We start from the raw sequence: 24,672 nt of genomic DNA on the forward strand, positions 1-24,672 counted from the left end.
GCCAGTAGTTATGAAATGATGGGTAGAAACCATTGCCAGCAGCAAAAAAGCAGATTTGTATTTTCTTGCTTAAAGTAACAGTGGATATTATTAACATAATCACCAAAAACATCCTCCAATTTCAGTTCAGAGTAATGTCAATCTAGGTTACAAGAAACTCTAGCCTTTACATTTGGGTGCACATTTTGTGATCAGACAGTCAGGTAAGACACATGGCTATAATTTTAAATTATTTGAACCTTTCGGATATATCCTGAACTTGAAGGGGCTCAGGTGAATAATATCAACAAAAATGTTTGCACATTTTCACAATTTTGATTCAGTCGACAATAATCAAATCATCCTTTCTGATGGCAATCTAAAATGTTAAACACATGTAGAAGATGTTCTGTCTCAAAGTTCTGTTTAAAAAGGCACAGCACAAGAAATGTAGTTACAAGTTAAACAATCTAAGGGTTTAATTTATGCCGTTCAAGCTGTAAAATAAAACTTGTCTGCATGTGATTTATCAACTCCAAATTGACTGATGAAATGTGGTGAATTGTCAAAGTGTTCGGTAGAAATCCACAACAAGCGACATGTTCTGATTGCTGGTAATTTTAGTGGTGACTTACTGTCAAGAGGCTATGGGGGCAGAATTGCCCCTTTTCACAGCCCCATTAGTGTTTCCAGGGAGAGCTAACAGGGCACAATGGCGTTTTTGCCAGGGGAGTGGGGGGGGGGGGGGGGGGCACTCGCTCCTCTAGGGAAATTGCCCTGGAGGTTTGGGGGTCGCTACTCCGGCAGCGCCACGCCTCTCATGAATGCCGGCACATAACCAGCGATTATGCCATTGCCGTGTTTGCTGACCCCCTCAATGCCCCGGGCTGACCCTTTTGCGCCCCGTGGGGGAAATTGCCCCGCGGACCACGATGCTGGTGCTGGCCGATGTTAACGCCAGCCTTGTAGGTCGCGAACCTGCCAGACATCCACCGCCAGGGCGCCGCTTAATTTGTTGGCCGACTCTTGCATCGGCCTGACAATGGTGACCCTCATGTCGACCAGGCCCCCATCATGCAGCAAGGCACTCTGTTTTGGGCGCTAGACTGCTGGCTCGGTCGATCGCATCCCTGTGGCCACAGGATGCCCAGCAGCCCTCCCCTTTAATGGAAGGGGAGGGGCATTGTAGTACATCACGCTACGAGGAGCATCCGCATGGCACTGGCCCCCTCAGCGTGGTGCTGCCGCCCCAGGAACACACCTCCAAGGAAGCGGAGCGCTGGAGAGAGCCCTCTGCTTCCTTTGAGGAATGGACGGCCCAATTCAGTGTCGGGAATGGGATCTCTGGACCGGGCACAGGAAGTCCCAGCCCCGGAAGGCTATCCCAAAACAATCAGGGCGACGGGCAATTTCACCCCTAGGTGTGAGAGTAATATTAATACACCTTCAAATTCTGACAGATTTAACATAGCACAACGGCCTATTAATTCGGCCATGCAATGCCTATTTATTTCCCACTAACCAGTATACTAGGTCCCCTATATAGCAGCAGGAAGCATGTGCAAATTTCCGATCTGATGTGCGTTGCACCAACCTTGCACGGGCTTTGTGCAGTGCTTGGCGCCTATGATTTCCAGCTTGGAAGTGATGGGCAACTCCATTAGTCTACTTGTGGACCCAACCACGATGCAGCCTCTGTTGATCGATGTCTCAGCTTCCATTGCATCACAAGCAGAAGCCACCCAACTGAGTCCTGCAGTGGAAACCCAGACTTCTGTCATGCAAGCTCAAACTGCTCTCATGCAGGCTCACCTTGCTGCCACACAAGCTTAGACCGCTGTCATCGTGGCTGTGTTTACCGGTGTGGAAAGGAGCTTGCAGGGTGTCACAGCAGTCCAGCAATCTGTCACCAACAGATTACCAGGAATGCTGAAGCACCACCCCTCCATCCCCGAGGAGTGGCAGTGGCTCCTTGGAGCACGAACCTGCTGTCCTTTTAAGATAACAGGATTCGGCCTCCCGCCACTGCTATTCCACCAGTGCCTTTGCAGTTGCCTATCAGCCAGCTTGCCAACTCATGCTGCTATCGCCCATGCCGAGGTGGTGCAGTCTAAAGCCGGGCCTTCAAGGCCCAGGGCTGCTTATGATCATCCTGCAAGGCCATCTTTAGTGTCCCCTACGTGTCATATATGACTATGCTGGTACCACTAGAGGGTGCAACTGTGGGAGGCCCAGGCAGCAGCTGTATAAAAATTGCTGCCTCACTCTAGGTTACAATAAAGAGAGACTAAGGTTACAGCAGTTCAAACACAGCACTAGGCCTCATGGAGTTATTCTACAGATAAGTAAAGACACATTAACTGGCGACGAGAACAGATCACGGACTTACACGCAGAGATGGCTGTCGTTGGTAGTTTAGAAAAGTTTACAGAGGGTGAAGCCTTTACTTGGGTTTCGCTGGCCTAGGTATCACTTCTACACACACCGCCGCACCGAGAGCCAGGATTTAGCGGAATATGTCGCAGACCTATGAAGGCTCGCGGAACCGTGCAAATTTGGCGAACTCCTCAACAATATGTTGCGGGATGTTTTCGCGACGGGAAGTGACCTTAAGCCAGGCATTCACGACCTCAACGTTGAGATTCTCCCAGAATCAAAACTCACTGGCAAGTACTGTGCAGAAAATAACTGTTGATCAAAGAATTAGTCCGACTCAGAGTCCGTCAAGGGGTGTAAATGTGAATCGTTTAACATACTGGCATTGTGGGGTTAACCATTGGGCTCGTCTGTGTTGATTCAGACACTATGTGTGCAAAGGCTGTGGCCAAAAGGGCCACTCACAGCGAATGTGCAGAAGAACTGCGACTCAAAACGTGGCTGAGGAGTCGGCAGGAGGTTTCCGATCCAGCAAGGATCATAAAGTACAAGCTAGAGAGGCGACTCAGCCCGAGGAAGCAGTGCATGGGGTGCACACCTTCACTACCAAAAGTTCCCCCATGATAATGAAAGTCAAGATAAATGGCATTCCTGTTTCCATGGAGTTGGACACGAGGGCGAGTCAGTCACTTATGAGCCAGAAGGCATTTGAGAGGCTGTGGGGCAACAAAGAACAAAGACCCAAGCTGAGCCCGATTCAGACAAAGCTGCGAACTTACACCAAGGAACTGATCCCAGTTATCGGCAGTGCGAACGTAAAGGTATCCTATGATGGAGAGATATACAAATTACCACTGTGGGTTGTACCAGGCGATGGGCCAATGCTGCTTGGCAGAAGCTGGATGGGGATGATTCGGCAGAACTGGGAAGATGTCAAAGCACTATCTTCAGTGGATGATGCTTCCTGTGCTCAAGTGCTGAGCAAGTTCCCATCCCTATTTGAATCAAGCATCGGCAAATTCACAGGCGCCAAAATGCATATCCATTTGGTCCCCGAGGCACGGCCTGTTCATCACAAGGCTCGAGCGGTCCCTTACCTGAAGAGGGAGAAAGTGGAGATCGAATTGGACAGACTTCAATGCGAGGGAATCATGTCACCAGTCGAATTCAATGAGTGGGCCAGCCCGATTGTTCTGGTACTTAAGAGCGATGTCACGGTCAGAATCTGCGGCGACTACAAGATACGATCAACCGAGTTTCATTACAGGACCAGTACCCGCTACCCAAAGCCGATGATCTCTTTGCAACATTAACAGGGGGAAAGGCATTCACCAATCTGGATCTAACCTCCGCTTACATGACCCAGGAGCTGGCTAGTCGTCGAAAAAATTAACGTACATTAACACACACAAGGGACTGTTTTTGTATCACAGGTGCCCGTTCGGGATCTGCTCGGCTGCAGCCATCTTCCAAAGGAATCAGTTCCACGCACCGTTGTATTTCAGGATGACATCCTAATCACCTGCCGCAACACCACCGAATACTTGTACAACCTGAAAGAGGTTTTAAGTCGACTAAACAGAGTCGGACTCCTATTGAAACGATCCAAGTGTGTCTTCCTGGTGCCAGCGGTAGAATTCCTGGTGAGGAAGATTGCGGCAGACGGCATCAGGCCCACAGACTCGAAGACAGAGGCTATCAAGAATGCACCCAGACTACGAAATGTAACGGAGCTGCGTGCGTTCCTGGGATTCCTCAACTATTTCGATAATTTTCTTCCAGGGTTGAGCACCTTGCTCGAACCGTTGCACAAGTTGCTACGCAAGGGAGACGACTGGGTTTGGGGTCAAAATCAAGAGGTCCGCCTTCAAAAAGGCCAGAAACTTGCTGTGTTTGAACAAGTTGCTTGTATTGTATGACCCAGGTTAACGTCTAGTTTTAGCATGTGACGCGTCGTTGTACGATGTCGGGTGTGTTTTACAGCAAGCAAATGTAGCGGGCAAACTCCAAACCGGTTGCATATGCATCTAGAAGTCTATCCAAGGCTGAAAGAGCCTACAGTATGGTCGAGAAGGAGGCTTTGGCCTGTGTCTATGGGGTAAAAAAAATGTACCAGTATTTGCTCGGACTTAGGTTCGAGTTAGCAGCCGACCACAAGCCCTTAATATCACTGTTTTTGGAAAGCAAAGGCATAAACACCAATGCTTCATCGCGAATCTGAAGATGGGCACTTACACTAGCGGCCTACGATTATGTGATCTGCCACAGACCAGGCACTGAGAACTGCGCCAATGCCCTCAGCCAGCTACCGTTGCCCACCACTGGAGTGGAAATGGCGCAGCCCACAGACCTGTGCCTGGTCATGGACGTCTTCGAAAGCGAAGGGTCACCCCTAACGGCCCACCAGATCAGGACCTTGACCAACCAGGACCCCATGTTATCGCTTGTAAAAAGTTATGTCCTCAATGGGGGCTGGTCAGCGGTCCCAAGAGAACTGCAAGACGAGATAAAGCCGTTTCACCGTCGTAAAGATGAAATGTCCATCCAATCGGATTGCCTCTTATGGGGCAACTGCGTCGTCCTGCCAAAAAAAGTTAGGACAACCTTCATACGCGACCTACGTGCCCACCCAGGCATAGTCATGATGAAGGCTATCGCCAGGTCCCATGTCTGGTGGCCCGGCATTGACTCGGACTTGGAGTCGTGCGTGAGCCAGTGTAACACTTGCTCACAATTGAGTAATGCCCCCAGGGAGGCTCAACTCAGTCTGTGGTCCTGGCCCTCAAAACCATGGTCCAGGATCTACGTAGATTATGCAGCCCCCTTTCTAGAAAAAATGTTCTTCGTTGTAGTGGACACCTACTCTAAGTGGATCGAATGTGTAATAATGGCATCCAGCACGTCCACCGCCACCATTGAAAGCCTCAGGGCCATGTTCGCCACCCATGGCTTGCCTGACATTCTGGTCAGCGACAATGGTCTGTGTTTCACCAGCTCAGAATTCAATGAATTCATGACCCGCAATGGCATCAAGCATGTCAGGTGTGCCCCGTTCAAGCCCGCATCCAACGGCCAAGCGGAGCGGGCAGTCCAAACCTTAAAGCAGAGCTTGAAACGCGTCATGGAAGGCTCCTTACAAACCCGCCTATCCCGGGTGCTGATCAATTACAGGACACGACGCCACTCGCTTACCGGGGTCCTCCCTGCGGAGTTACTAATGAAACGTGCACTCAAAACCAGGCTCTCCTTAGTCCACCCTGACCTCAACGATCAGGTGGAAACCAGGCGTTATTGGCAAAACATGTACCATGATCGCGCGCTGTATCACGCGACGTCACTGTAAACGACCCGGTGTTTGTGCTGAATCACGGTCATGGCCCCAAATGGGTCGCTGGCACTGTTGTCGCCAAGGAGGGAAATAGAGTGTTTTTTGTCAAACTGCTTAACAGCCAAACGTGCAGAAAGCATTTGGACCAGACCAAATTGCGATTTATAGGTAATCAGGAACTACCGTGAGAGGACCTTACCTTCAGCGATCCACCTACACATACCCAATCAGCAACAGACCCAGCTGCCAACCACAAGGATGATCCCACCATCTCCAACAGTCCAGTCAGACCAACAGCGCTGCAAGACAGCAGTGGCCCGACCAACTCACCCATGCCAGAAGTGACACTCAGATGATCAACCAGGGAGCGCAAAGTTCCGAATTGCCTCAACCTGTAACTAACTTGCATCAAAGACTTTGGGGGGGAATGTTGTCATATATGTATACTCTGTACATACTATGCTGGTACCACTAGAGGGTGCAGCTGTGGGAGGCCCAGGCAGCAGCTGTATAAAAGGCTGGTCACCACATTGCTGCCTCACTTTGGGTTACAATAAAGGGACCAAGGTCAGAGCAGTTGAAGCACAGCACTAGGCCTCATGGAGTTATTTTACAGATAAGTAGAGACACATTACTACGGAAAGTCAGCAGCCTTCCACCACCTATGGTGCAACCACTGAGGTAGCACATTGTAGGAGCACCAGGACAGGTACATGGAGGATAGGTTGACTTGGTTATGTAATATTGGATGGATTGATGTATAAAGTTGGATAGAATGTTTCTTTTGTGGTGGCTTTTATTTCAGCATTGCAGCCAAGAGGATGCTGTGATGGCCAGTAACAGAAGGAATGGAAGGTGTAGGACTATTGCTAAATGGGGACTTTGGGTTGTGTTCACTGCTATCGCAGTCGGGTGAGTTGATCACAGGCAGCCTGTGCACAAAGGGGCTGTTTGAGTTGCTTCCTCCTTGCCGCTTGCTTCTTCTCCTCCTCAGCTGGTTGCCGTATGCCTGGTGCCCTCATGATGGCCAGGCTGTGGAGCATGCTACAGACCATGACAAATCTTGAGACATGCTCTGCTGAGTACTGCAGGGCTCCTCTAGAGTGGTTCAGACAGGAGAAGCGTTGCTTAAGGATGTCAATGATCTGCTGTATCAGATTCTGTGTGGCAACATGGCTTTCATCATGTGCATGGGATGCACAGCGCATTCATAAGTCAGGTCAGCGGATAGCCCTCGTCACCTAGTAGTCACTCTTTGGTTTGTCGTGGTGGCTCAAAGACTGCAGGAACAGTGGACTGGCGCAGAATAAAAGCATCATGACTGCTGGCATTCACCAGTATGATATGCTGAGCATGGTTGCACACTAACTTCACATTCAGAGAGTGATAACCTTTAGCTGTGGTGCCCGCAAAGCCACGTGTGTGCAGTCGATGGCGCGCTGCACCATGGAGAAGCCCACTATCCTGGCAAAGCCACGTGCATGCACCCAGTGCTTCTCTCTAGTCAAAGAGAAGACAATGAACTCCCCTCTCCTGGCAGCAGCAGATGGCGAACTGGAAAATGTTACAGATGTCACCTGCTCCAGCCTGGAAGGATCCTGGAATAATGCTCCCTGTAATTTTTTTTTTGTACTGAGCGGGCCATGAACTCTTTCGTTCGTGGGTAAATTTTGAAACAACAGTAACCACTTAAAAGCATATATACAGTAATGCCATATTGCCACCCCACTATCTCAAATCATGAGACAATCAGACAAGGTTCTATACAGGTTTAACATAACTTTTAAATTTTATTCCTCTAGAAATGAACTCGTGTTTTATTTGCTTTTCTATCGTTTTTTTAACCTCCGTTGCTATTTTAATGATTTGTGAAGCTATATTCCCAGATCCCTTTGCACCTCTACCCAACTTAGATTGTTATTTTCCAAGGCGTAGGTAGCCTCCTCATTCCTATCAAAATGTACCACCTCACACTTATTTTTATTGAAATTAATTTGATATTTACATGCAAGTTTGTTTATGGTAGAATTAATTAAAAGTTTTAGTTCATCGTACAAACTCTCTCCCTCAGTCTCACTCCCTCCCCCTCAGTCTCTCTCCCTCTCACCCCCAGTCTCTCTCTCTCTCTTGCCCACCCCCCCAGTCTCTCTCTCTCTCTTCCCCACCCCCCAGTCTCTCTCTCTCTCTCTCTCTTCCCCCCCAGTCGCTCTCTTCCTGTCCCTCCCTCTCTCTCCCCCAGTCTCTCTCTCTCTCTCTCTCTCTCGCCCTCCCTCCCCAGTCTCTCTCACTCCCTCCCATCTCTCTCTCTCTCCCGTCTCTTCCCTTTTAGTTCACTGTAATAATGGACTACTGTTCCACCTACTGGACTACTATGATAATGCCATTGCTGCTGTAAATACAATAAAAGTCACATGATGTATTGGAGGCATCTTGTGTAGTGTGTTGTTAGTGATGTCGTAAGAATATATCACATTGGTGACGTAGGATAGGAGAATCGGATTCCCTACCTGAAATTTTTGTTGGTGGATAATTCAGCCAACTGACAGAAAGACTTTGAGAGCTTTTTTGTTTTGCAGAACAGCTAAAAATCCAAGATAAATTATAAGCACACTTAGCTGAACTGTCAGAGTCCAGATGGCTGCACCTATGGGAATAATAGGGTGTTTGGGTGAGTTCCATCGTGACCGAGAGACTTTCGGAGCATTTATAGAGCGGCTAGAAATGTTTTTCATTGCAAATAGTATCGTCGATGCCCCGATGATGAAAACCGTAACTGTGTGGTGTTAGAAAGAAAATGGGATATTTTTCTGACTGAAGCAGATCCTGAGGTGTATGAAACTCTGAAAAATGTGTTTGTTCCCAAACAGCCAAAGGACAAGCCACTGACAGAGATTCTGCACTACAATCCTGAGCCCTGGAAATTACTGAAAGTTATCATTTTGGAATACGAGATCAGTTAAATGACAAGAGTATCAGTGAGTACATTGTAGCTTTAAAAAAGCTATCCATTCACTGTCATTTCAGAAACTTTCAGGACCAAGCATTGCGTGACCGCTTTGTTTGTGGGATGGAAAATGAAGCAATCAGAAGAAAGTTGTTTACAATCCCTAACTTGACTTTTGATTTAGCTTGTCAGACTGCTATGGCAATGGATATGGCCGACCAATACTGAGAATTTCGTGCCATTTCCAGTCATCAGCCAACCGAGGTGAATCGCCTGCAGGTTAAAAGTAAAAGGCAGTTGGGCCCAAAGGCATCAGCAACTGGCCAATGTAACAGAGAATTGCAATCATGCTATTGGTGCCTGGGACAATACATTGCTCAAAGTTGTCCATATGTGAAGGCAGAGTATTTCTTCTGCAAGAAAACAGGACATCTTGCAAAAGCATGCTGACTGAAGAATGAATCGATGTTCAATGCTAAAAGTAGAAATCACCAGAAACTACATAGCATTGAAAAGAAGCAACAGGATGAGGAGATTCTGGAGATGCATGTCATCAGGAGCATGAGGGTATCTAACAACGATTCACGATGTATTGTCTCCAAGTAGACATTGCAGGAACCAGGATACCCATGGAAATCGACACTGGTGCATCCGTGAGCATAGTACTGGAATCGCTATATCTCGACTAGTTGAGTGATTTTCCACTGGGGAAGTTGAAGATAGAGCTGCGAGGCTACTCAGGAGAGCAAATCCCTGTGGTAGGATGCATCACCGTACCGGTGAAATACAAGGATCAGTTTCAGAGCTTGCCTCTCCTAGTAGTAGCAGGAGACAAGCTTGCCTTGATAGGTAGAAATTGGTTGGGATCACTGAAGCTGGATTGGAATGAGATTTTTCATGTTGAAATGAGATTTGCATCAAAAGATGACGTCATCAAGCAATCTGCGAAGGTGTTCCACAAAACAGGCAGTCCGATCCAAGGCTTGAAGACGAGTGTCAGAGTACAAAAGAATGCTAGACCAGTTTACTGCAAGCCACATCCTGTACCATATGCGCTCAAGGAGAAAGTTGAGCAAGAACTCAAAAAACTAGAAACTGAGAATGTTATCTCTAAGGTAGATCTAAGTAATTGGGCTACACACATTGTTGTTGTACCTAAGTCAGATGGTAATGCTGATGCTATGTCAGATTGCCTTCCCCATCACAATTTACATCCAATAGGGAATAAATGTTCTATTTTGCATATAGTGATGAACTGCCAGTCATAGCTGAAGAGATTGGTAGAGCAACCAAATGTGACCCAGTTATGTCGAAGGTGTATGATTACATAGCAAATGGCTGGCCAAACCAAGTATCAGATTCGTAGCAATCAATGGACAAAGATTGTATCATGTGGGGTGCAAGAGTAGTTATTCTAAATAAGTTCAGGTCCAACTTGTTAGGAGATCTTCATGATCAGCACCTGGGAATGTGCTTGACCAAGAGTTTTGCATGCAGTTACTTATGGTGGCCAGGTCTAGATAAAGGTATAGAGTACATCGTTAGTCAGTGTGCAACATGTCAATCGTTGAGCAAGAAACCACTATCAGTACCATTACAGCCATGGAAATGGCTTCCCAGGGTGTGGCAAAGGTTACATGTAGATTTTGCTGAGCTAGGACAACGATTGTTCATTGTAATTGATAGCCATTCAAAGTGCATAGAGGTGTTTCAGATGTGGAAAATAACAACAAGTAAAACACTAGGCAATTTGCGATGGTTATTTTCTTCATATGGCCTCCCAGAAGAAAGTGTCTGATAATGGGCTGCAATTTTGTTCAGAAGAATTTGCACAGTTCATGAGCAGAAATGGTGTGAAACATAGCAAGGTTCCACCATACAACCCTGCATCAAATGGTGCAGCAGAGCACACAGTACAAATTGTAAAATATTGGATCCAAATCCAAAGAAACGACAGTTGTCATTAGACCACAAATTTGCAAATTTCTAATTACTTATCTTAATACTCCTCATACCTCAGGTAGAACATCAACAGAGTTGTTCTCAAACGACAGCCATGAACCAGGTTCTCGTTGTTAAAGCCGAACTTGGAATAGTCAGTAGAAGAGAAACAATTAAGACAGAAAGAGATTCATGATCGAGGTAGAGTATGAAAGGGAAGTGTGAAATTGAATCAGCAGGTGAAAGTGAAGATCCATCACCATAAATAGCTAAAGTGGTTAGCAGGATGACTAGTGAAGATATGTGGTCCTCGTATATATTTGGTCAAAATGTTTGATCATGGAAAGGTTAGGTTTGTTCACATTGATCATATTTTACCTACAGACGTGGAAGGAGTTGAAAGTTGGAATGAATCGATTTTTTCTGATGAGTTAGATATTCTTGTTACAAGTAGAGTACCAGTAGCAAATCCTACATCAGATGTATTCAAAATAAGTCCAAGAGAAAGCCAGAATTTAAGTCTGAGTCCGAGTCAGGCAGACAAATAGTCTGAAGTTGTAGAGTTCAAATGTAGATCAAGATTCGCCCTTGGAGAAAGATTCTCCTCTGGCTTACATAAGAACATAAGAAATAGGAGCAGGAGTAGGCCATTTGGCCCTTCGAGCCTGCTCTGCCATTTAATAAGATCATGGCTGATCTGATCATGGACTCAGATCCACTTCCCTGCCTGCTCCCCATAACCCTTTATTCCCCTGTCGCTCAAAAATCTGTCTATCTTAGCCTTAAATATATTCAATGACCCAGCCTCAACAGCTCTATTCGAGAGCAAAGGTATCCTCTTCGAAACAGAAAACCAGTGGTTAAATTTTATTTGTAAATATGGCAAAATAAGTCCATACCTTTTGTTGTGTATAACCATGCAAGTTATGTATGATGATTATGTTGTTATAATTACTTCTTCATTAAGGAGGGAGAAGTGTAATAACGCTCCACCTAGTGGACTACTGCGGTAATGCAACTGCTGCTATAAATACAATAAAAGTCACATGATGTATTGGAGCCATCTTGTGTAGTGTGCTGTTAGTGATGGCATAAGGATATATCACATTCACCGTACAAACTCCCTCCCCCAGTCTCCCTCAGTGAGTGCCCAGATGAACAGAACCCCAAGAAAGGATGCAAAAGGCAGGAGGCAACAGAGCAGAGTAGCACTGGGGCAAGTGTAAACCACAAGGTGATAGGAAGGGACAATATGTATGAATATAAAGGGGCTGCAGGAGGGATCAAAACTAAAAATCATGGTTTAAAAACTAGTATTAAAACACTTTACCTAAACGCACACAGCATTCGAAACAAAGTAAATGAGTTGACGCCACAAATCATTAAAAATGGGTATGATTTGGTGGCCATTACTGAAATGTGGTTGCAGGGTGGCCAAGACTGGGAATTAAACATACAGGGGTATCTGACAATTCGGAAAGATAGACAAGAAGGGAAAGGAGGTGGGGTAGCTCTGTTAATAAAGGATGATATCAGGACAGTTGTGAGAGACAATATTGGCTCAAATGAACAAAATATTGAATCATTTTGGGTGGAGATTAGAGATAGTAAGGGGAAAAAGTCACTGGTGGGCGTAGTTTATAGGCCCCCAAATAATAACTTCATGGTGGGGCGGACAATAATCAAGGGAATAATGGAGGCATGTGAAAAAGGAACGGCAGTAATCATGGGGGATTTTAACCTACATATCGATTGGTCAAATCAAATCGCACGGGGTAGCCTTCAGGAGGAATTCATAGAATGCATACGGGATTGTTTCTCAGAACAGAATGTTACAGAACCTACAAGGGAGCAAGCTATCTTAGATCTGGTCCTGTGTAATGAGACAGGAATAATAAACGATCTCCTAGTAAAAGATCCTCTCGGAATGAGTGATCACAGTATGGTTGAATTTGTAATACAGATTGAGGGTGAGGAAGTAGTGTCTCAAACGAGTGTACTATGCTTAAACAAAGGGGACTACAGTGGGATGAGGGCAGAGTTAGCTAAAGTAGACTGGGAACACAGACTAAACGGTGGCACAATTGAGGAACAGTGGAGGACTTTTAAGGAGCTCTTTCATAGTGCTCAACAAAAATATATTTCAGTGAAAAAGAAGGGCGGTAAGAGAAGGGATAACCAGCCATGGATAAACAAGGAAATAAAGGAGAGTATCAAATTAAAAACCAATGCGTATAAGGCGGCCAAGGTTAGTGGGAAACTAGAAGATTGGGAAAATTTTAAGCGACAGCAAAGAATGACTAAGAAAGCAATAAAGAAAGGAAAGATAGATTATGAAAGTAAACTTGCGCAAAACATAAAAACAGATAGTAAAAGCTTTTACCAATATATAAAATGGAAAAGAGTGACTAAAGTAAATGTTGGTCCCTTCGGAGAAGAGAAGGGGGATCTAATAATGGGAAATGTGGAAATGGCTGAGACCTTAAACAATTATTTTGCTTCAGTCTTCACAGTGGAAGACACAAAAACCATGCCAAAAATTGCTGGTCACGGGAATGTGGGAAGGGAGGACCTTGAGACAATCACTGTCACTAGCGGAGTAGTGCTGGACAGGCTAATGGGACTCAAGGTAGACAAGTCCCCTGGTCCCGATGAAATGCATCCCAGGGTATTAAAAGAGATGGCGGAAGTTATTGCAGATGCATTCTTTATAATCTACCAAAATTCTCTGGACTCTGGGGAGGTACCAGCGGATTAGAAAGCAGCTAATGTAATGCCTCTGTTTAAAAAAAGGGGGCAGACAAAAGGCAGGTAACTATAGGCCGGTTAATTTAACATCTGTAGTGGGGAAAATGCTTGAAGCTATCATTAAGGAAGAAGTAGCGGGACATCTAGATAGGAATAGTGGAATCAAGCAGACGCAACATGGATTCATGAAGGGGAAATCATGTTTAACTAATTTACTGGAATTCTTTGAGGATATAATGAGCATGGTGGATAGAGGTGTACCGATGGATGTGGTGTATTTAGATTTCCAAAAGGCATTCGATGAGGTGCCACACAAAAGGTTACTGCAGAAGATAAAGGTTCGTGGGGTCAGAGGAAATGTATTGGCATGGATAGAGAATTGGCTGGCTAACAGAAAGCGGAGAGTCGGGATAAATGGGTCCTTTTCGGGTTGGAAATCGGTGGTTAGTGGTGTGCCACAGGGATCGGTGCTGGGACCACGACTGTTTACAATATACATAGATGACCTGGAGGAGGGGACAGAGTGTAGTGTAACAAAATTTGCAGATGACACTAAGATTAGTGGGAAAGTGGGTTGTATAGAGGACACAGAGGCTGCAAAGAGATTTAGATAGGTTAAGTGAATGGGCTAAGGTTTGGCAGATGGAATATAATGTCGGAAAATGTGAGGTCATCCACCTTGGGAAAAAAAAACAGTAAAAGGGAATATTATTTGAATGGGGAGAAATTACAACATGCTGCGGTGCAGAAGGACCTGGGGGGTCCTTGTGCATGAATCCCAAAAAGTTAGTTTTGCAGGTGCAGCAGATAATCAGGAAGGCGAATGGAATGTTGGCCTTCATTGCGAGAGGGATGGAGTACAAAAGCAGGGAGGTCCTGCTGCAACTGTACCTGGAGCACTGCATACAGTTTTGGTCACCTTACTTAAGGAAGGATATACTAGCTTTGGAGGGGGTACAGAGACGATTCACTCGGCTGATTCCAGAGATGAGGGGGTTAATTTATGATGATAGATTGAGTAGACTGGGTCTTTACTCGTTGGAGTTCAGAAGGATGAGGGGTAATCTTATAGAAACATTTAAAATAATGAAAGGGATAGACAAGATAGAGGCAGAGAGGTTGTTTCCACTGGTAGGGGAGACTAGAACTAGGGGGCACAGCCTCAAAATACGGGGGAGCCAATTTAAAACCGAGTTGAAAAGGAATTTCTTCTCCCAGAGGGTTGTGAATCTGTGGAATTCTCTGCCCAGGGAAGCAGTTGAGGCTAGCTCATTGAATGTATTCAAATCACAGATAGATAGATTTTTAACCAATAAGGGAATTAAGGGTTATGGGGATCGGGCAGGTAAGTGGAGCTGAGTCCACGGCCAGATCAGCCATGATCTTGTTAAATGCCGGAGCAGGCTCAAGGGGCTAGATGGCCTACTCCTGTTCCTAATTCTTATGTTCTTATGCTCTCCCCCAGTCTCTCTCTTCCCCCCCCCCCCCCAGGCTCTCTCTTTCCCCTCCTCCAGGCTGTCTCTTTCCCCCCCCAGACTCTCTTTCTCTCCCTCCCCCAGTCTCTCTCTCTCTCTCACTCTATCCCCAGTCTCTCTCTCATAAGAATATAAGAAATAGGAGCAGGAGTAGTCCATCTGGCCCCTTGAGCTTGCTCCACCATTTAATACCATGGCTAATCTGCTCCCAGTCTCTCTTTCTCTCCCCCCCCTCAGTCTCTCTCTCTCCTCCAGTCTCTCTCTCTCCCCCTGTCTCTACCCCCAGTAGTCTCTCCACCCCCCCACAGTCTCTTCTCTCCCCCCGCCCCCCTCACCCCAACAGTCTCTGTCTTTCCCCTTTCGATCCGCTCCTCGCACCCCCCAAGCAGTTCTCTCAGGGAGCTGCAGAAAATATGTCCGCGTTGCAAGGCTGCAACTGTTGGGTGATGCGCATGTGCAGTTCTGGGATACCACGCATGTGCGCAAAGGGCCGCAGAAACTGCCGTGTGGACAATCACAGGATTCACAAACAGTACCTCGGGGATCAGGATCAGGACTGTAGTGGGGTCTAGCAGACAAGTGCTGAAATGGATTCCGTGTACAAGTGCCGAAAGAATGAGTCTGTGGGACGCAATTAAAAAGAGTGCCTGAGCGCTGGAGCTCGCGCCAGCGGGACTGCACGGCCTACAATGCCTGGTGCACGGCAGCCTCACAGCCGAGGGGGAACAGTGATCCCGATGTGAGGGTATTCAGGGCCACGGTCACATTCACAGCCATTGGCAGCGCTGTCCTTGTCCTGATGTGAGGCTGCAGGTCTAGTTGCAAGAGGTGGCAGAATTCTGTGAGCACCTATTCCTAAAGCGCAGATGCCTCACACTCTGCTCCTGGCTCAGGCTGAGGTAAGACTGTTGCTCTCAGAAGATCCTAGGTGGGTAAGGCCTCCTGCTGAGAGCCCTTCTCCTCCTCCTCCCTCTGTGAGCAGCTCGGTATCTTTTGCCACTTCTGCTCCATCTTCCTGTTATGCTGCAGGCCAAGGGGGATGACAACTAGAGCATCCATGACTGGGAGAAGGTGGGCTGACCAGAACAATTGAAGTCAGAAGCAAGGCCTTCTTGCCTCGCAGCACCACTCCCAGTCACCTCACCAACCTAAATCAACTCTAGAAAGCAACAAACATTTCCACAAACTTACACAGAGCCATTAGAAATTATTCACCAACTAACTAGAGAGTGATTGCTGATGCCTTTAAATAACCCTGCTGGGAGTCCTTACTGCTACTGCTAAACACATGTTCAGCTATGTGAGGTTAAGACAGGTTGTTAGCTCCAGTATTGCGGGTGAAAATGGCGCCAGATCAGCATTGCACGCTGATTGACGTCATGATCTGTCCACTCAACACGTGCTCCTAATGACCGCCCTTTTGCCCTCACCAAGATGGCGTCTGGCGCGTCCCACACCAGAAGTGTGTACACGTGGCATGGACACCATCTTCACCAGCTATGCAGCCGGAATTCTAGCCCGTAAAATTTGTAACTCCTCTCCTAAGTCTCCCTCTCATCATTGACCTCCAGTTTACCTTCTTTCTCTAGAGCTGCCATTACATCTTGAAGCAGCAACAGATTTAACATTTGCCTCTCTCAAAAGGATTTTGGCTTCATGTTCCTCCAATTCAGGACATAACTCTAACTTAATTCCTGCCTCGCACACATTTTTCACTGCCATCCAAGCATAACTCTGGTATTACAGGCTGAACTTACACAGTCCCACACATGGATAAATATTATAATGTACTGATGGCACGATTGACTGTAGCAAAATGGTGGTTGAAAATTTTGTCCAATGCACATCCAGCAGCACAATGGCACATCCAGCTTTTGGGGGAGAAGGCAGCTCGAGTTTGAAAATAATGATCGTTAATAGAATATTTGATTTCTCCTGTAAATTGATTTCTGAGCTTTTTTCGCCCCAAACAAACTGGAATTTAATTCTGAAAGCTTTTCAAGCAAACATTTAAAAAAGACAGGCTAATTATAGACAGCTGTGCTTTATTTACCTGAAGATCTTTGTATTGGATCTGTAAGCACAAACATTTCATAAAGACAAACGCTAACTGCAGGCAGCTGGGCTTTGTTTATACTTTTTAAATGAAAAACACTCTGATGAATGCAGTTGGGTGGAAAAGGGATAACAAGCGAGAGGAATTTTGGAACCTATTTTTCCAGTGAGGAGAGATTGTTGTAATATAAAAATATATTTAAAAAAAAATTGAGTAAATATGTAAAGGAATATGGGGTATAACTTTCACAATGTGCTCGGAGGCAGGAGGAAAATTGGATTTTGCATCTGCCTTCATTGAGCAAGATCAATCTTGCACTAACTTCTGGGTTTTGCTCATTGTAATTTTTAATGCAAGCTCCCTGCCTGAAATGCACTCAATTCTGGCAGCTTGGACAGTGAGGTGGTGAGGGTCAAGTTGTGTTCATTGCACAGTAATGTCAAGGGTTGCGGCTGTTACTTAAGGGGAACCAGTTACTTAGAGGCAAGTGGCCCAAGTTAAAGGGATAGAATAATTGAATTGTAGATTATTATTAGATTGTAATAATTGTTTTAGGACACAATATCTGGAAGGCACAAAGTATCTGGCTGAGAGCAAAATGCAGTAGAGCCACTCTCCTTAAGGCCTGTTACCACTGCAAATTGACAGCCACACTGCGGAGTGGAGTGGCCACTGACTTTTGGTGGAATGGCTGCTAGCCCAATTGCCATCCCGAGTTTTCCTGGTGGTGCCCCTGTTAGGTATGAAGAAAAGAGTCTGGCTGGATACTGTGAGCTCAAAGTAAAGTGTGACCTTAGTCTTTTATTGCAGGTCTCCAGAGTGTCTCTCCAGCCTTTGAGGCCTCCTTAAGTAGCTGTGCTCCCAAGGGATTGTGGGATCCCTTGGGACTCCAGGGAATGAGCCCTCTGGTGACTATACAAGGTATATATAGGTTTACATATATAACAGCCCCGATCCTCCCCCTAACGCTCTGCTGCTGCCGATCCGTAGTAAACACGTCATCACCGTGCGCACTGCCGATCAAACCCCCGATGGCGACATTCCCCTCCGAAAATCTTCAGCCCGCCCGGCGGTGCCAAAACCTGTTTTTTCCCGGTGGTCGAGTGAGGCTGTGGCCTTCTGCAATGGCGGTACGGCTTCCCTTAAAAGGGAAGGATGCATTTCCGCTGCCGCCATGTTTTTCTTTGTGTCGGCCGACTGCCATATCAGCCTGACAATTATACCCACGGGTTCGGCCGGGCCGCCAACAGGCAGTCTGGCACCCCCTCTTGGGTGCCAGGCTGCTGGCCCGGACGAAACCCTCCCTGGTGGCCAAGTGGGCCAAAGTTTTTGTTGTGTTCCTAACACAGATGAGACTGCACACAGGGAGATTAAAGTAACAGTGACCTCAGTCTTTATTAAGACACTCCAGAGTGAATAACAGGCCTTAGGGGCCGGCTTATATACAGTGCTCCCAAGGGATGCTGGGATCCCTTGGGACTTCAGGGGATGCTCTCCCTGGTGGTGGAACATGGGAGTGCATGCTTTACAGATACACAACATCATTCCCCCCAAAGTCAAAATGAAAACTATTTACAAGGTGAGACGGTCGGGAGCCTTTCTTTCCCTGGTGGACCGCCTCGGTACAAATGTCTGTTTTGGTGTGTTGGCTGTGCCCTCGCTGGGCTGGCGTGTTGTTGGCACTGCAGGGCTGCTGGGTGAGCCTGGCTTTGCTGGGCTGTTGGGCGTGATGGGTTCAATTTCCTGGTCTGGCATGGTGTCATTGATCCTTTGGGTGTGTGTTGTGGGCTCGAAAAAGGTGGTGTCTGCTGTGGGTTGTTCAGGGCAGTCTGTGAACCGCAGCCTTGTTTGGTCCAGGTGCTTTCTGCAAATTTGTCCATTGTCTAGTTTGACTACAAACACCCTACTCCTTTCTTTAGCTATCACCGTGCCCGTGATCCACTTGGGACCATGTCCATAGTTTAGCACATACACAGGGTCATTCAGATCAATTTCCCGTGACACAGTGGCACGACCATCATTTACATTTTGTTGCTGCCGCCTGCTCTCTACCTGATCATGCAGGTTGGGGTGAACCAGTGAGACTCTGGTTTTAAGTGTCCTTTTCATGAGTAGCTTAGTCGGGGGCACCCCTGTGAGCGAGTGGGATCTCGTGCGGTAGCTGAGCAGTACTCGGGGCAGGTGGGTTTGGAGTGAGCCTTCTGTGACTCGTTTAAGGCTCTGTTTGATGGTTTGTACTGCCCGCTTTGCCTGCCCATTGGAGGCTGCTTTAAACGGGGCTGAGGTGACATGTTTGATCCCATTGCGGGTCATGAATTCTTTAAATTCGGCACTGGTGAAACATGGCCTGCTGTCACTGATCAGTATGTCAGGCAGGCCGTGGGTGGCAAACATGGCCCTCAGGCTTTCAATGGTGGTGGTGGCGGTGCTTCCCGACATTAGTTCACATTCAATCTATTTTGAAAAAGCATCCACCACCATCAGGAACATTTTACCGAGAAAAGGGCCCGCATAGTTGACATGGATCCTTGACCATGTCTGGAGGGCCAGGACCACAAACTTAGTGGTGCCTCTCTGGGTGCGTTGCTCAACTGAGCACATACGCTGCATTGCCGTACACAGGACTGTAAGTCAGAGTCGATACCGGGCCACCACATGTGGGATCTGGCTATCGCTTTCATCATTACTATACCCGGGTGTGTGCTGTGGAGATCCGAGATAAATGTCTCCCTGCCCTTTTTTGGTAGCACTACGCGGTTACCCCACAACAGGCAGTCTGCCTGAATGGACAGCTCGTCCTTTCGCCGCTGGAACGACTTGATTGGTTCTTGCATTTCAACGGGGATGCTGGCCCAGCTCCCATGCAGTACACAATTTTTTACGAGGGACAGCAGAGGATCTTGGCTAGTCCAAGTCCTAATCTGGCGGGCCGTGACAGGTGATTTATCATTTTCAAACGCTTCCATGACCATCAACAAGTCTGCGGGCTGCGCCACCATCAACAAGTTTGCAGGCTGCGCCATTTCTACCCCCGTGGTGGGCAATGGTAGCCGACTGAGAGCATCCGCACAGTTCTCGGTGCCTGGCCTGTGGCGGATGGTATAGTTATACGCTGATAGTGCGAGTGCCCACCTTTTGTATGCGGGCTGAGGCATTAGTATTTATCGCCTTGTTTTCAGCGAACAGGGATGTGAGGGGCTTGTGATCGGTTTCCAGCTCAAATTTGAGGCCAAACAGGTACTGATGCATTTTCTTTACCCCGAACACACAAGTTAAAGCCTCTTTCTCAATCATGCTGTTGGCCCTCTCGGCCTTAGACAAGCTCCTGGAAGCATAGGCGACAGGTTGCAACTTCCCTGCAATGTTAGCTTGTTGTAATACACACCCGACTCTGTACGACGACGCATCACATGCTAGCAAGAGTCTTTTACACGTGTTATACAATACAAGCAGCTTGTTGGAGCATAAAATGTTTCTGGCTTTCTCAAAAGCAATTACTTGGTTTTTTCCCCATACCCAGTTCTCACCTTTGCGCAATAACACATGTAGGGGCTCTAAAAGGCTGCTTAACCCTGGTAGGAAGTTACCAAAATAGTTGAGGAGCCCCAGGAACGACCGCAGCTCCGTGATGTTCTGTGGCCTGGGCGCGTTCCTGATAGACGCCAAGACAGAGGCTGTGGGCCGAATGCCGTCCGCCGCGATATTTCTCCCCAAAAACTCCACTTCTGTTGCCACGAAGCCACATTTCGACCTCTTCAGCCGCAGCCCTACGCGATCCAGTCGCTGGAGGACCTCCTCCAGGTTTTGTAGGTGCTCGACGGTGTCCCAACCCATGACCAGTATGTTGTCCTGAAAGACCACCGTGTATGGTACCGACTTGAATAGGCTCTCCATGTTTCTCTGGAAGATCGCCGCAGCCGACCGAATTCCAAACGGGCATCTGTTGTAGATGAACAGTCCCTTGTGCGTGTTGATGCAGGTGAGGCCCTTCGAAGACTCCTCCAGCTCCTGCGTCATGTAGGCCGAAGTCAGGTCGAACTTGGTGAAAGTCTTGCCTCCTGCCAGCATCGCAAATACGTCGTCTGCCTTAGGTAGCGAGTATTGGTCCTGTAGTGAGAAACGATTAATAGTTACTTTATAATCGCCGCAAATCCTGACCGTGCCATCACTTTTGAGTACTGGAACAATCGGGCTGGCCCACTCGCTGAATTCCACTGGGGAGATGATGCCCTCGCGTTTGAGCCTGTCCAGCTCGATTTCCACTCTCTCCCTCATCATGTGAGGTACCGCTCGCGCCTTGTGGTGAATAGGTCATGCCTCTGAGACCTTTTCCCCAGAAAAGTTTCCAATGCCTGGCTCAAAGAGGGAAGGAAATATGTTAAAAACTTGGGTACATGAGGCCTCATCGACATGTGATAGTGCTCGGATGTCATCCCAGTTCCAGCGGATTTTGCCCAGCCAATTCCTTCCAAGCAGTGTGGGGCCATCGCCCGGGACAATCCAGAGTGGCAGTTCATGCACCGTGCCCTCGTAGGTGACCTTGAGCATGGTGCTGCCCAGGACAGTGATAGGCTCTTTGGTGTACGTTCCCAGTTTCGTGTGGATGGGGCTCAGGGCTGGTCTGAATGCCTTGTTGCACCACAACATCTTTTTATTCATGATGGATTGGCTAGCACCAGTGTCCAGTTCCAGGCTATGGGTAAGCCATTCAATTTGATGTTTAGCATTATAGGTGGACATTTCGTCGAAAATGTGCACGCCCCATGTACTTCAGCATCTGCCTCCTCTCTCTGAGGCTTGAAATTGCTTTGATCCACCATGGACCAATCTTCCTCTGCCACGTGGTGGTTAGCAGGTTTTGCAGAGCTTGCAGCTCGTTTGCAAGCTCGTTGGAGGTGCCCCATTGTTCCACAGCTCTTGCAAACATACCCTTTGAAGCGGCATGAATAGGCTCAATTGAAGCCTCCACAACGCCAGCAAGGTGTGAATTGCCTTGCATTCATCCTTTGTTGGGGACTCTGAGTCATCTGGGTCACCTGAGGCCTGCTGGCAGTTGCAGACTCGTGATTTCTGCCGTGTACATTTTTGCTCGCAAACACAGTTCCAGTTAATTTATGAACATTGCCAGTACAAAAAAGTCTCTGAGCATTTGCTCCAGGTAGCCATCAAACTCACATTGTGCTGCAAGTCGCCTTAGCTCAGCAATGTAGCTTGCCACTTCTTGACCTTCAGATCGCTGGTACATATAGAACCGATACCTCGCCATCAGCACGCTCTCCCTCGGGTTAAGATGCTCCCGAACCAGTGTACACAGCTCCTCATACGACTTATTTGTGGGTTTCACCGGAGCCAGAAGATTCTTCATGAGGCTGTAGGTCGGTGCCCAGCAGACCGTGAGGAGGACCGCTCTCCTTTTTGCAGCGCTTCCTTCTCCGTCCAGCTCGTTGGCTGCAAAGTACTGGTCTAGCTGTTTGACATAGGCTTCCCAGTCCTCACCCTCCGAGAACTTCTCCAGGATGCCCACAGTTTTCTGCATCTTTGCGTTGGATTCGTGTACTCGTCGCCATTTGTTGTGTTCCTAACACAGATGAGACTGCACACAGGGAGGTTAAAGTAACAGTGACCTCAGTCTTTATTGAGACACTCCAGAGTGGGTAACAGGCCTTAGGGGCCGGCTTATATACAGTGCTCCCAAGGGATGCTGGGATCCCTTGGGACTTCATGGAATGCGCTCCCTGGTGGCGGAACATGGGAGTGCATGCTTTACAGATACACAACAGTTTTGAAATTGCGAAGGCTCTCCCCTTTAAGTGAAGGGGAGAGCCGTGGTGACGCTGCACCGTGGTGACGTCATCGCGGCAGTGACCCCGCTTCACCCCCAACATCCGCCCCTCAGTTGCTGTCACCTCAGTCTTTGCCTCTGGGGTGTAGTTACCACCACCCCCCCCCCCCATTATGACCGGCTTCCGGATCAAAACAAAAAAAACAAAGGTCTGGATTTTCCACTGCAGCTCCGCCCAGTTTCTCGGCGATATTGGTCGGTTATGTTTGGGCAGAAAGCCACCCGACGGAACTTTCCAGAAAGAGTTCCGCCGGCGGTTTCGAAATACCGCTGGGGAGGGGACCGCTGACGTACACCATCCAAAAACCGCTGCTGCCCAAGTTTGGGCTCAGTGGTGACCTGTAAGTAAGCTTAAAAAAACGCCCACGAAAAGCAGCGGGAGCTTGGCGGTAGGTAAGTAGCCCTGCAAAAAAAGGTAAGTTAAAGGGTTTTTAATAATTATTTTAAAATTCTTTTATAGTAATTAAGTTGAAAAGGGTCCAGAGAATGTTTTCTGTTTTTTTTTTAATTTTATTTTTGGAAAAAATATTGTGCGTTTTCCCCCCCCGCTTCCTACACCCAACCCACAGCCTCAGTCTAAATTTTAGTAATTAAATTAAGTTCCGCCCAATTGGCCCAGGATCGCGTTTTCCACCACGAAACGGGGTGTAGGTTCATTTTTCCCACGGGGCGGAATTTTTTCCTTTTTTTGTGGAATTTTTCGCTCGCAGTAATTTTAAAATCTTAGCGGTATATTGGGCGGCAATCCGGCGCTGGCGGATTTTTTTGGAAATTCTACCCCAATGAGCCGAATGTCGCTCAAGAGGTAACCTGAATCATAGCTGCAGTAACGGGGGACAATTTCTACCCCTAAAAGTCCTCCTTACTAACATATAGTGACAGCTCTACTTAAGCAACAACCTGACAAGAGTGATATCTATCAGTCAACTTCCCAGATCTCTCCAACATCATCCCTGGGTATATCCAGTCACACCATAACAAGGATACAGTGGTATACAGTATACAGTGGATGCGGCCTTGCGAGCCTCCAACATTGGCTCTGGCTTCAGATCAAAAAGATAGCTCATTGCTCCTTCTCGGCTGACAAATGGGTATTCCTCCACAGTGCAGCATCGAAGGGAAATCCTGACTCAATGACCATGGGGACAGGTGGGTACTCAAACTTTGCAGGTTGCTTCTGCTCCTGGTATGTACAGCAGACCAGGGGAAAGAACAGGTCAGGGAAATAAATTGCATTTGCTAGTCCACATTGAATACAGAAAAATAGCACATCAGAGAACGTTTCACAGCAAGAACCGGCCAACTGAGATGAACCGTTTCAGAAATATTCAAAGTAAGTCAACGTAAGAAATTGGAGCAGGAGTAGGCCATTTGGCCACTCAGAGCCTGCTCCGCCATTCAATAAGATCATGGCCAATCTGATCCTGGCCTCAACTCCACTTCCCCGCCCGGTCCCCATAACCCTTGACTCTCTTAGCTTTCAAAAATCTGTCTATTCCACTTTAAATATATTCAATGACCCAGCTTCCACAGCTCTCTGAGGTAGAGAATTCCAAAGACTCACTGCCCTCTGAGAGAAGAAATTTCTCCTAATTTCTGTTTTAAATGGGTGACCCCTTATTCTGAAACTATGCCCCCTAGTTCTCGATTTCCCCCACGATGGGAAACATCCTCCCTGCATCTACCTTGTCAAGCCCCCTCAGTATCTTATATGTTTCAATAAGATCACCTCTCATTCTTCTAAACTCCAATGAGTACAGCCTTTCTTCATATAAAATCCCCTTTATCACAGGAATCAACCTTGTGAACCTTCTCTGAGCTGCCTCCAATGCAAGTATATCCCTCCGTAAATAAGGAGATCAAAACTTTACGCCGTACTCCAGGGGCCCGAGTTTGGTGAAACCTAAGTTCTGCCCAAGTACCGTCCAAAGGACCGCTAAGATCCTGACGGTACTTTGGGCGGAGGTTTCATGAAAAAATGTG

General features: G+C 47.3%; 1 protein-coding gene across 1 annotated transcript in view; it reads right to left on the bottom strand.

The window, feature by feature from the left end:
* The window catches only part of LOC139262451 (collagen alpha-1(XXIII) chain-like), a 354,416-nt gene that overhangs the window by 52,976 nt on the left and 276,768 nt on the right, over positions 1-24,672 (bottom strand). The window contains exon 9 of the mRNA XM_070877639.1: positions 16,845-16,865. Within this exon, the coding sequence (XP_070733740.1) occupies positions 16,845-16,865 (21 nt within the window). The remainder of the gene's footprint in view (positions 1-16,844; positions 16,866-24,672) is intronic.

This window comes from Pristiophorus japonicus, chromosome 4 (genome assembly GCF_044704955.1).
Source record: "Pristiophorus japonicus isolate sPriJap1 chromosome 4, sPriJap1.hap1, whole genome shotgun sequence".
Taxonomy (NCBI): domain Eukaryota; kingdom Metazoa; phylum Chordata; class Chondrichthyes; family Pristiophoridae; genus Pristiophorus; species Pristiophorus japonicus.